Raw genomic sequence first — 13800 nt, 5'->3', positions numbered from 1 at the left:
TTAAGGTCCAAGCTTACATCACACTCAAATTTTTACTGCATACCTTTGGTAAGTGCCGGAGTGAGAAGAGGTTTTAAAATAATAAGCGCATGCTTACTTTTACCGCATGCCTTTTGTAAGCGCAGGAGTGAGAAGAGGTTTAAAATTAATTAGCGCCCCGGCGGCAATTCAAGGAAACACGGTATGTTGTGTAAATATGCTGGATTATAGCAAGGATGCTAAATGTGTCTTTGACGCTTACGAAAACATGATTGTTAATGAAGAAGGTTAGTTGAATTAGTTTTTGATGTTGACAAGAACGCAAACGTCCTTTTAGAAAAAGAATTTATATTTCCTGCTCACAATGAACTTCTTTCCCTGTTCCCGCGTGTGCAGATCCTCACGCAGGAGGACTGGAACGCCGTCCTGTACAACGGCATGGCGTCCACCACGCCGCTGGCCGCGCTCTACTTCGTGGCGCTCATGACCTTTGGAAACTACGTCCTCTTCAACCTGCTGGTGGCCATTTTGGTGGAGGGCTTTCAGGCAGAAGTAAGGGCGGCTTGTGCACACACGTTTGGGTTTAAGCTACTTAATGGCGGCGGCTCAGTCAGCTGTGTTGCGCTGATGATACCGAAGCTGAATAATCTCCACAATCCCGCTGCCTGCAGGAATTGCATCGCTGCGGTTGTCTTGTGACACACACACACACACACATCTACACGATGCTCTCCAGGGCAGCCGAGTGTTTGCAATCACCCGCCATTCACAGCTGGTGAGCTTTTGTTATTTAGTTTGTTTGTTTTATCTCCAACATCAGAGAACACGCACTCCCTGCCTAAGCCGTCTGTCTGCATCTATCCAGCGTGAATGCTAATTCAATTTAGCAAAGCTTTATTGGTGTGATGGCAGGAGATTGTCGCCAAAAGTTGTCATCATTTAATTCGGGGTGGGGTTGCGGGTGCTTCACCTCCTTCATCATCTTACTCATCGTTTTCTGGCTGTCAGGAAGGCGAGTCGACACGCTGTGCTTGTGTACCTTTGTTTGATGTTCCAAATCAGCTTCAGTGGTTATAAAAACACACGTTTTTACTGATCACTAAAGACTCGAAAGTGTGTGAAGTTTACCAAAACACATGCAGACTTCGTACAAAACAACATAAGTGAACTAGTGAAGTGAATTACATTTATATAGCGCTTTTTCTCTAGTGACTCAAAGTGCTTTACATAGTGAAACCCAATATCTAATTTTTACATTTAAACCAGGGTGTGTGGCACTGGGAGCAGGTGGGTAAAGTGTCTTGCCCAAGGACACAACGGTAGTGACTAGGATGGCGGAAGCGGGGATCGAACCTGCAACCCTCAAGTTGCTGGCACGGGCGCTCTACCAACCGAGCTACACCGCTATAGCTTACGATTGGCTCTAAAGTCTCTTTGATACGTATGAAAACACCTCCATCTATCCATTTTCTACCGCTTGTCCCTTTTTGAGGTTGCGGAATGGGCTGGAGCCTATCTCAGCTGCATTCGGGCGGAAGGCGGTGTACTCCCTGGACAAGTCACCGCCTCATCACTGGGCCAACACAGATAGACAGACAACTTGCACACTCACATTCACACACTAGGGCCAATTTAGTGTTGCCAATCAACCTATCCCCAGGTGCATGTCCTTGGAGGTGGGAGGAAGCCGGAGCACTCGGGGGGAACCTACGCAGTCTCGGGGAGAACATGCAAACTCCACGCAGAAAGATCCCGAGCCCGGGGTTGAACTCAGGACTGCTCAGGACTGCTCAGGACCTTCGTAAAACCCATGTTAGGTTAATTGAGAACTCTAAAGTCTCATCACTTTAGAGGCCTACTGAAACCCACTACTACCGACCACGCAGTCTGAAAGTTTATACATCAATAATGAAATATTAACATTGCAACACATGCCAATACAGCCTTTTTAGTTTACTAAATTACAACTTTAAATTTCCAGCGGAGTTAATGTGTGAAAACGTCGCGGAATGATGACGCGTGTTTGTGACGTCTCGGGTTGTAGCGGACATATTAGCCCAGCACCACTTACGGCTAAAAGTTGTCTCTTTTCCTCGCATAATTACACAGTAATTTGGACATCTGTGTTGCTGAATCTTTTGCAATTTTTCCAATTAATAATGGAGACTATAAAGAATAATGCTGTTTGTGGAAAGCGGTGGATTGCAGCTGCCTTTAGCAACCGAGACACAGCCGGTGTTTCTTTGTTTGTTGTGAAGCTTTAACACAGAGCGGCCAAACGAACATGTTTCTCTTCGTCAACCAGCATGTTTTTGGATGGGAAAATTGTGATATTAAGTCAGCTCTTACCGGGGACTTCAGTGGATTATGGGACCTCCTCCTGTAGCTGTCAAAAAAAGCAGCTGTGATCTTGGCTCCTCCATCGGCTTCTCTCAGAGACACTGTCGTTCACCGCAGCCATCAGACTTTCACGTATGACTTTACAATCTCACTAAAACACTATTAAAACAATAAGCAGATAAGGGATCTTCCAGAATTATCCTAGTAAATGTGTCTAATTACATCTGAAACGGCCCCACTGCCGCCGCCTTCAGCCGTCGCCTTTTTTTTGTTCTTTTTTTTTGTGCTTCCCTCTAACTTTCCTCATCCACAAATCATTCCTCCTCGCTCAAATCAATGGGGAAATTGTCGCTTTCTCGGTCCGAATAGCTCTTGCTGCTAGAGGCAATGATTATAAACAATGTGAGGATGTGAGGAGCCCTACAACCCGTGACGTCACGCGCACATCGTCTGCTACTTCCGGTACAGGCAAGGCTTTTTTATTAGCGACCAAAATTTGCGAACTTTATCGTCGATGTTCTCTACTAAAGCCTTTCAGCAAAAATATGGCAATATCGCTAAATGATCAAGTATGACACATAGAATGGACCTGCTATCCCCGTTTAAATAAGAAAATCTCATTTCAGTAGGCCTTTAATGTAGGGTTGTCCCGATACCAATATTTTGGTAGCGGTCCTTGTACCAAAATGTATTTTGATACTTTTCTGTACTTTTCTAAAAAAGGGCACCACAAAAATGGCATTATTGGCTTTATTCTAACTAAAAATATTAAGGTACATTAAACATATGTTTCCTATTGCAATGTTGTCCTTAAATAAAATAGTGAACATACGAGACAATTTGTCTTTTAGTAGTAAGTAAACAGACAAAGGCTCCTAATTAGTCTGCTGACATATGCAGTAACATATTGTGTCATTTTTCATTGTATTATTTTGTCAAAGTTATCAATCAATCAATGTTCATTTATATAGCCCTAAATCACAAGTGTCTCAAATGGCTGCACAAGCCACAACTTGCCCTGATCCCACTTCAGGGCAAGGAAAAACTCAACCCAGTAGGATGACAATGACAGACCTTGGAGAGGACCGCAGATGTGGGTGCATAGTGGATCTAACATAATAGTGAGAGTCCAGTCCATAGTGGATCTAACATAATAGTGAGAGTCCAGTCCATAGTGGATCTAACATAATAGTGAGAGTCCAGTCCTTAGTGGATCTAACATAATAGTGAGAGTCCAGTCCATAGTGGATCTAACATGATAGTGAGAGTCCAGTCCATATGGGATCTAACATGATAGTGAGAGTCCAGTCCATAGTGGATCTAACATAATAGTGAGAGTCCAGTCCATAGTAGATCTAACATAATAGTGAGAGTCCAGTCCATAGTGGATCCAACATGATAGTGAGAGTCCAGTCCACAGTGGATCTAACATAATACTGAGAGTCCAGTCCATAGTGGATCTAACATAATAGTGAGAGTCCAGTCCATAGTGGATCCAACATAATAGTGAGAGTCAAGTCCATAGTGGATCTAACATAATAGTGAGAGTCCAGTCCATGGTGGATCTAACATAATAGTGAGAGTCAAGTCCATAGTAGATCTTACATAATAGTGAGAGTCAAGTCCATAGTAGATCTTACATAATAGTGAGAGTCCAGTCCATAGTGGATCCAACATAATAGTGAGAGTCCAGTCCATAGTGGATCCAACATAATAGTGAGAGTCAACTCCATAGTGGATCTAACATAATAGTGAGAGTCCAGTCCATAGTGGATCTAACATAATAGTGAGAGTCAAGTCCATAGTGGATCTAACATAAGAGTGAGAGTCCAGTCCATAGTGGATCTAACATAATAGAGTCAAGTCCATAGTGGATCCACCATAATAGTGAGAGTCAAGTCCATAATGGATCTAACATAATAGTGAGAGTCCAGTCCATAATGGATCTAACATAATAGTGAGAGTCCAGTCCATAGTAGATCTAACATAATAGTGAGAGTCCAGTCCATAGTGGACCTAACTTAATAGTGAGACTCCAGTCCATAGTGGATCCAACATAATAGTGAGAGTCCAGTCCATAGTGGATCTAACATAATAGTGAGAATCCAGTCCATACTGGATCTAACATAATAGTGAGAGTCCAGTCCATAGTGGATCTAACATAATAGTGAGAGTCCAGTCCATAGTGGATCTAACATAACAGTGAGAGTCCAGTCCATAGTGGAGCCAGCAGAGGACCATCCCAGCGCAGACAGGTCAGCAGCGCAGAGATGTCCCCAACCGATGCACAGGTGACCGGTCCACCCCAGGTTCCGACTCTGGAAAGCCAGCACTTCAACCATGGCCCCCGAACCTGTGATTAATTTAAGACTCAAAATTGTCTTCAATGTTACAAAAACATGTACAGTTTATAGCTTGTCTTCGATTTTCACGAAAAGAGGTATTTTAAAGTGTCTTTGATGTGCATGAAAAATGCTTGTTTTACTGAAGACTCAAACTTTTCCCCTTTTTTATGAACAAAAGGGGCAGTTTTTCGGGAATTCGAAGACTCCAAAGGGTTTTTGCTGTTCACGAAAACACGCGTAGGCTTCACTGAAGACTAAATTATTTTCAATGTCACGAAAACGCTTACATTAGGTTCTTCGAAGACAGGAATCGGCTGCCAAAAGTGGACTGACATGTAGTTTAGTGTTAGTGACGTGCTTGTGTGTTGTTGTGTTTAGGGTGACGCCAACAGGTCAGAGGCAGACGACGAAAGGCAGTCCCTGTCTTACGAGGACGAGGAGAAGCTGAGGGAGATGTACGCCACAGGTAAAAACTCCTCACAACGACCGGGTGGTCATTACAACTAATGTGTGTGTGTGTTTGCGTGTGACATTAAAGAGGAACATTATCACCAGACCTATGTAAGCGTCAATATATACCTTGATGGTGCAGAAAAAAAGACCATATGTTTTTTTAAGCGATTTCCGAACTCTAAAAGGGTGAATTTGGTGATTTAAACGCCTTTCAATTGTTTGCTGTCGGAGCAATGACCTTTCACCCGTGACGTTACAACGGTAAGCAATCCGCAATTTTCTCAAACACATTACACACACCGTGTCAAATCAGCTCTGTTATTTTCTGTTTTTTCGACTGTTTTCCCGTACCTTGGAGACATCGTGCCTCGTCTGTGTGTTGTCGAAGGGTGTAACAACACGAGTGTGCATTGATTAGCATGCCGTACATATTGCATCGTTATGCCTCATTTGTAGCTATGTTTGCATCCAGCCTTTCCCTCCACTCACATTTAATGCCAAACAAACACATACCAATCCACGGATTCAAGTTGCACCAGTGTCAAAAGATGCGAAAGCCTCTCGTTTGTTCTGCACATTTTACCGACGATAGCGATGCTACGACAGAGATGTGTGGATATCCTGCGACACTCAAAGCAGATGCATTTCCAACGATAAAGTCAACAAAATCACAAAGGTGAGTTTTGTTGATGTTATTGACTTCTGTGCTAATCAGACATATTTGGTCAAGGCATGACTGCCAGCAAATCGATGCTAACATGCTATTTAGGCTAGCTGTATGTACATTTCTAGTTATATTTGCATCCAGCCTTTCCCTCCACCCACATTTAATGCCAAACAAACACTTACCAATCGACGGATTTAAGTTGCTCCAGTGTTCAAAAGATGCAATCGTTGGTTAGAAGGCGATCGCTGAATAGCTTCTATAGCTATAGCTATTAAGCGAATAGGTTCAATAGCTATTTGCTCAAGAGCTTCAGTTTGTTCTTCAATTTCGTTTTCGCTATCTGCCTCCATACTCCAACCATCCGTTTCAATACATGCGTAATCAGTTGAATCGCTTAAGCCGCTGAAATCCGAGTCTGAATCCAAGCTAATGTCGCTATAGCTTTCTGTTCTATCCGCCATGTATGTTTGTATTGGCGTCACGCAGTGACATCACAGGAAAATGGATGGGTAGATTTACAGATAACAAAAATCAGGCACTTTAAAGCCTTTTTTCGGGATATTCCATGATGGGTAAAAATTATGAAAAACACTTTGAAAAATAAAATAAGCCACTGGGAACTGATTTTTATTGGTTTTAACCCTTCTGAAATTGTGATAATGTTCCCCTTTAAGAGCTGAAGATCCAGGCCATGATCCAGAGCCCCAATGGTCTCCTCAACCCGAAAGCCTCCAGGCCTCCTCCCCTGTCATTGCCCGTCATCACGCACACTGCGGCCACGCCCACCATGATGTACGGCCAATTGCGACGCGCCAGCGCCGCTTCCATGGAAGTTAACAGCCTGGAGGAGCAAAAGTCACCGGTGAGCTTTGCACCTTACCTCTCCTACTGCACTTAAAATCCTTTAGTTTTCTCAAAAGTCGACAGTGCGCCTTATAACCCGGTGCGCCTAATACTCGGAATATTTTTGGTTGTGCTTACCAACCTCGAATCTATTTTATTTAGTACATGGCGTAATGATAAGTGTAACCAGTAGATGGCAGTCACACATAAGAAATACGTGTAGACTGCAATATGACGCCAGTAAACAACATCAAAACTTTAAATGTTCCATTGAGAATACCGTGTTTCCTTGAATTGCCGCAGGGTATATAGTATGCGCCTGCCTTGAATTACTGCCGGGTCAAACTCGCTTCGCAAAATAATTAGCGCATGCTTAGTATTACCGCCTGGTCAAACTCGTGACATCACGAGTGACTCTTTCCCTCAAAATGGAGGAGGCTGATTTCAATACTGGTAATTTGAAATCGCATAAAGGGAAGAAGATTAAGTAGGATTTAAGGTCCAAGCTTACATCACACTCCAATTTTTGGAATCCTTTTTTTTTTTTAGTTTTTTTTTTTTTTTTTTAAGTCTTTATCATGAAAAAGGGACATTTTTTTCATGAAAAAGGGACGTTTTTGTGGTTGGTACACTAATTTTAAGTGTATATTGTGTTTTTTTATGTTGATTTAATAAATAAAAAGATTTAAAAAATAAAATAAAATGTATTTTTATTTTTTTAAATAAAAATGAATAAAAAATTATTCTGCGGCCCAGTGGTTGGGGACCACTGGGGTAAGGAACAAGTGCTTGCATTTTGAGGCTGATCCGTATCACCATCCATGTTTGTGGATTGCTTTGTTAGTTTACAGCAGGGGTGCCCATTACGTCGATCGCGATCGACTGGTCGATCTCGGAGGGTGTGTCAGTCGATCTCAAGCCAGGCATTAAAAAATATACATAAAAATGAGCAATCATCAATCATACCAAGACTTCACTTTCGTCAGTTGTTTGACATTCTCGGCACCCGAGGATCTTATGAGATGACGCTGGCTGCTGCAAGCTCATATTTAAGAAAAAAATCACTAACAGGGCGGACGCAGAGAAACACATTTTATTTCTAGAGACTCCGTACCTACTGTCAAAACTCTAAAGACCGACTGCACAGTTCCTGTCTTCACCATAAAAGACCTGTTTCATCCTGCCTGTGCTAACAAAATAAGAGTCTCAGAAAGCTAGCGTGCACAAGCTAGCAAGCTACGGAGTTTGATGCCAATGTATTTCTCCCCCGCCCTCAACGACCGCTTTCTCACTTGCTTGCCCACCCGCACACTCACTGACGTCACTCACCTGCTGCCAGACATTAAAGGGCCACACACATATGCTACTCTCATAACAAAGTGTTTAAAAACGAGTATGCAAGTTGGACAAATGAGATGCCAAATCCAACCACTTTCATGTGGTATTGGACAGAAAGGAGGACTTTTTTTTTCCTCCATTTGAAAATGCGGACGTTATCAGCACCACTGTCTAATTCCAATCAATGCAAGTCATCAGAATCAAATACACCAACTTATATTCTTGTCTTCATGAAAGAAAGGAATCTGTGTGTGTTAAACATGCTTGTATTATCATTAAACACCATTAACTTGTTAACAAAAATGTCTCTTTCATAAATAAATAAATATAAATTATAAATAGGAATGAGGTAGATCTCCTCGACTTGGTCAATTGAAAAGTAGCTCGCCTGCAGAAAACGTGTGAGCGCCTCTGGTTTACAGGGTTACACAAAATACAGGTATTTGCTTGAAAACCACTACAAACTTTGTTGGAGAGGAAAAAAACAACCAATTAGTTCAGACCTGTTATGGCCCCATTAAGATTTTCAATTGGGCCGCCAGATGTTCTCCATACTTTTTTTAGACCTTTCACATCAAAACAGTAGCCGCCATTGTGATGTGCAGTGCTGTTTTTAAATTATCGTAAGTCTTGAACCATGGAAGATATTATACTGGTTGAAATCTGCGCTTTTGAGTGTTATACGAGTTATTACAGTAATCTACGTCACAGCAGCTCAGACGAGGAAGAAAGCAGAGTGGGCGTGGTTTGTTTTCAGAGCAGCCAACCCGAAACGCGTGTGTCAGAAACAGATGTGGAAGCAGATTTTGACAACAAATTTCTACATAAAAGTGATAATATATCATATTTTAAGTTTGCATTCATATTTTGCTATTTGTTACATTTTTGTTGTGTTTTGCTTGACTGTAAAAAATGTCAGTCGAGGAACGATGTTCATATGTTGTTAATATTCAGTGTTTTATTGTTCGTAGTTAATATTGTAAATCCAACTTTGTTTATTTTAGTGTACATTTTCCCATTCGGTAAAAAAACTGTAAGATTCCATTCCTTTTTTTGAGGTGGTCTGTCATATCCTTTTTAGAATTCTATCGGACATTGTGACTCTTGGTATTAGTGTTCATGAAAAAAAGGCACCCAAACACACATACTGTACAGCGACGGCGAGTGAGCGGCGAGGCGGGGCGCACCGGGAGCAAAGCCTCAATCAAGATCAGGTGCGTGGATCACGCACCTGGGGACAAACCAATAATCCTCTCACACTGTTTAAAAGGGCGACAGCTGTGAATGTCAGGAAGAGAGGCGGAGAGACTGGAAGGATAAAGAGTGCAGCTGACGCAGAGCGAGAGAGGAGGAGAGCCGAAGACAGACAACGAGCAACTGGAGAAGAGGAGATGAAAAGCGACCTGGACTGAGGTTTTTATTGAAAAAATAAACAAAGTCTACACCTGCTCAACCAATGACCTTCCTTGATGGTCCTGGGAACCCACGCGCCAGCTTGAAACTGTTACATTTGGCGCCCAACATGGAAGGACCATCGGAGGCGTGAGAGGACGATCTCCTGTGGACTCTCGTGGGCGTGTTCACGGAGCTGGCGCCAGGCAGCCGGTAGCGGCTCGAGGAGTCCCGCCAAAAGTTGCGGCTCCTGCAGGAGCTGGCGAACCAGGTGAGTGGCGGCGAGTGCCCCCCCCCCCCCCAAAGAATAAGTACATGATGATGATGATGATGAAGAAGAACATGATGATGATGATGATGAAGAAGAACATGATGATGAAGAAGAACATGATGACGATGAAGAAGAAGAACATGATGAGGATGATGATGAAGAAGAAGAACATGATGATGAAGAAGAACATGATGATGATGACGAAGAAAAACATGATGATGATGATGATGATGAAGAAGAACATGATGATGATGATGAAGAAGAAGAACATGATGATGATGAAGAACATGATGAGGATGATGATGAAGAAGAACACCATGATGATGATGACGAAGAAGAACATGATGATGATGATGATGAAGAAGAAGAACATGATGACGAAGAAGAAAAAGACACAGACGAAATGGAAGAAAGAAAAAAAGAACAAGGGGAAAATGAAGAGAGGACCGGGGACACAGGTGGCTCGGACAGTCATTTCCCGCCCCTTACAAAAAAGGAGGGGGGAGTAGGCTCAGCCGGTCGGAAGCCCGGCTTGCGTCTGGCGATGGAGGACTGTGGAGAGGTGGAGCTGGCAGTCCGACAGAGAGGCAGGGCACCCTTGAGCCCGGCCTAAGATGGCGGCGAGGAGGCGCCGACGGCGAGTGAGTGGCGAGGCGTGACGCACCGGGAGCGAGGCCTCAATCAAGATCAGGTGCGTGGATCTCGCACCTGGGGACAATCCAATAATCCTCTCACACTGTTTAAAAGGGCGACAGCTGTGAATGTCAGGAACACAGGCGGAGAGACTGGAAGGAGCAAGAGTGCAGCTGACGCAGAGTGAGAGAGGAGGAGAGCCGAAGACAGACGACGAGCGAGCAGAGAAGAGGAGCTGAAAAGCGACCTGGACTGAGGTTTTGATTGAAAAAATAAACAAAGTCTACACCTGCTCAACCAATGTCCTTCCTTGATGGTCCTGGGAACCTACGCGACAGCGTGAGACCGTTACAGTGTATATATCATTTATACACACATACACATTGGCCCCCCAGGCACATATTTTCTCTCACTGAGGCCCCCGAGTCAAAATATTTGCCCAGCTCTGAATTAATTGTTGGGTATATTGTCTAATTATTTTTTGTTGCTTTATACCATTTTTACAAAATTCTTAATTTCCAAATTATTATTAGGAATGTCTGATTGTGAGGAGGAGTGTTTTAATTAAACATGGGAAAATGCAGTAATACAACATCAATCAAAAAAGAAACCCATTTGGAGAGTAACTTTTCACCAAAAGACAAATACGGTATGAATTAGAGATCTTTGGCATCATAACTCTCTTTGTCCGTGGGAACCTGAGTAGAGCTATAGCGCCTGAGGAATTTAGCTATTTTTAGACAATTGAAGAGAAATCAGTATGCCCAAAAATTTAAGTTACTACTCTAAAAAATAACTTGATATGCTGCTAAAATGAGTTAAATAGTGTCATAATGTTAAACATTAGATCCTTTGTGAATACAAAAAAAATTGGGGCTAAACTCACTGTATTCATTTTCAGTTAGAATGTTCTGAACACCTGTGTGGAGAGGGTGTGGCCTGTGGACCTGCAGCGAATCGGAGCAGTGCCAGCAGGCGTTTGAGAGGGTTAAAAGGCTGCTGCCTTTTAACAGAGAGACAGGTGATTAGACAAGCAGGCCCGGGTGGGCCATCTACGCACCTGTCGCTGATCTGGAAGCCGGTCCTGGCACACCCTGCTTCGCTGCAGGTCCGCAGGCCACGCCACCCCCACAACCTGTTTCCAACCCATATTGCTGGTTGTCCACTTAAAAAATGCTTGTGGTTTAAACAAGACGATATGTAGCAACAAAAAGTGACAAGGGGTCGTATGTCCATGCTATTACGGGGATTGCTATGATAGGCTGTGATGTATTTAGTACTGCAGCATTAAAACAGACCATTTCTATAGGAATTTCCATAGTAAATAGATTTCATACCTGATGATGGACGACTAGCGTATGGGTCTCCCCTCCACACAGCCCCCCTGGGACAGCAGGCCGGAGAGCCGGCGCTCCAGCTGGACCAGCATGGGCCGAGCCCCCAGCCTGCACAGGAGGAGCCAATCGGGGGAGATGGAGTCCCTGCTGTCCGACACCCACACGGGCTCCTGGTCCAGCAGCAGAGAACAGTCCATGGACCAGCAGGACTACCTGCAGGTGCCCATGTTGCACACGCCCGACTGCAACGGTACCACCTACCACCTGCCGGACCACGACAACCACAACGCTCCAAACACGTCACTTTACCGCGGTCACCAGGACGACGAGGAGATTGAAGAGGTTTGGCAACTTTTGGGAAAATGTCGAGATGTTTTTGACAGTAATCACTGTACTACACTATAATATTGATTGATGGATTGAAACTTTTATTAGTAGATTGCACAGTACGGTACATATTCCGTACAATTGACCACTAAATGGTAAGACCTGAATAAGTTTTTCAACTTGTTTAAGTCAGGGTCCATGTTAATCAATTCATGGTAATATAATAAGTATATACAGCTCAGGTTTTGGTTTTGCCTCCTTTGTGCTATTAATTAATGGTACCTTGTGGTATATTAGTGTAGAGTGTATTTAATAGACTCCTATTCTGCCTCATTTTCTGGCAATTCAGCCTTACGTTACATCTGGCAGCCAATCATGAACAAAAAAAAGGTAAAAGTATTCCTAAAATTACAGTGTAGTAAAAATAATAGTCTTTCTCAAAAGTGGGCAATATACAGCAATTGTAAAAGTAAATCATATAATATTTATTATGCATAGTATGTTGTAATAGGGTAAAATACAGATTTAAAAATGTATCTTTATCAAACAGAAAACAATAAAGACAAAATTATAAAAATAAATATAAGTAAACAAAAAATAACAATAAAAAATAATAATAAAAATAATTTTGAAAATAAAGAACGATTCAAAAAACCTGGAAAAATAATCTACAAATTCAATAAAACCATTCAAATATAAATAAATAGTCCAGTAAAATCCCATAAAAAGCTTTCACACATTTTTCACGGAAACCTCTCAGTTGTGATAAATGACATGTTGATACCTTAACAGCTTTTATAATACAGCAAACCCTTGTTTATCACTGTTAACTGGCTCCAGGCTGGACTGTGGTGAATTAATTTCCACCAAGTAGGAATTATTCATTTTAAATCAAATATTTTCGTAGCTTGAGCTTAGAAAAACATATTCAGACCTTCAATATAAAAACAAATTGCATTATAAAAAGCCCTCTAGACATGAAATAACAGCCTTTAGTCACATTCTTTTCATCCAGTATCCATATATATATATATATATGAAAATTGTTTTTGGTTTTTTTCCCCTCAATCTCTTGACGATTGAGGGAACCCCTCATGAAACAGTTCTGTAGAGATGAAGTAGTCTTGTGAATTTTCCCCCACACACACACACATATATATATATATATATATATATATATATATATATATATATATATATATATATATATATATGTATGTATATGTATATGTATATATATATATATGTATATATGTATATATATATATATATATATATATATATATATATATATACACACATACCTATATAGATGAAATAACATGAAATAACAGCCTTTAGTCACATTCTTTTCATCCAGTATGCATATATATATATATATATATATATATATATATATATATATATATATATTAATTGGATTATCCAGAGAACTGGCTCGATACCGAGGTAGAGCGCAATATGTATGTGTGGGAAAAAACACAAGACTACTTCATCCCTACAGAACTGTTTCATGAGGGGTTCCCTCAATTGTCAGAAAATTGTTTTTGTTTTTTTTCCCCTCAATCTCCTGACGATTGAGGGAACCCCTCATGAAACAGTTCTGTAGAGATGAAGTAGTCTTGTGAATTTTCCCACACACACACACACACATATATATATATATATATATATATATATATATATATATATATATATATATATATATACACACATACCTATATAGATTGGTACGACTGCAGTATTGATGTTTTTAGTTCATTTCACCATTTATATGCTTAAAATGCCTAATATAGGCCAAAAATACCCAGAATGTGCTTTAAAAAAAATGAGCAACAGAGTGAAGTGAGGGACGACTGGCGATATTTGTGTGTT

The 13800-nt window shown here is 41.5% G+C and overlaps 1 protein-coding gene across 1 annotated transcript in view; it reads left to right on the top strand.

Moving 5' to 3' along the window:
• The window catches only part of LOC133560660 (voltage-dependent T-type calcium channel subunit alpha-1H-like), a 190098-nt gene that overhangs the window by 122254 nt on the left and 54044 nt on the right, over positions 1-13800 (top strand). The window contains exons 14-17 of the mRNA XM_061913434.1: positions 376-531; positions 5043-5130; positions 6459-6646; positions 11641-11940. Coding sequence (XP_061769418.1) covers positions 376-531; positions 5043-5130; positions 6459-6646; positions 11641-11940 — 732 coding nt within the window. The remainder of the gene's footprint in view (positions 1-375; positions 532-5042; positions 5131-6458; positions 6647-11640; positions 11941-13800) is intronic.

This window comes from Nerophis ophidion, linkage group LG01, assembly GCF_033978795.1.
Source record: "Nerophis ophidion isolate RoL-2023_Sa linkage group LG01, RoL_Noph_v1.0, whole genome shotgun sequence".
Classification (NCBI taxonomy): Eukaryota; Metazoa; Chordata; class Actinopteri; order Syngnathiformes; family Syngnathidae; genus Nerophis; species Nerophis ophidion.
Note: the sequence above shows the minus strand (reverse complement) of the source record. Positions and strands in the feature narration are given on the sequence as shown.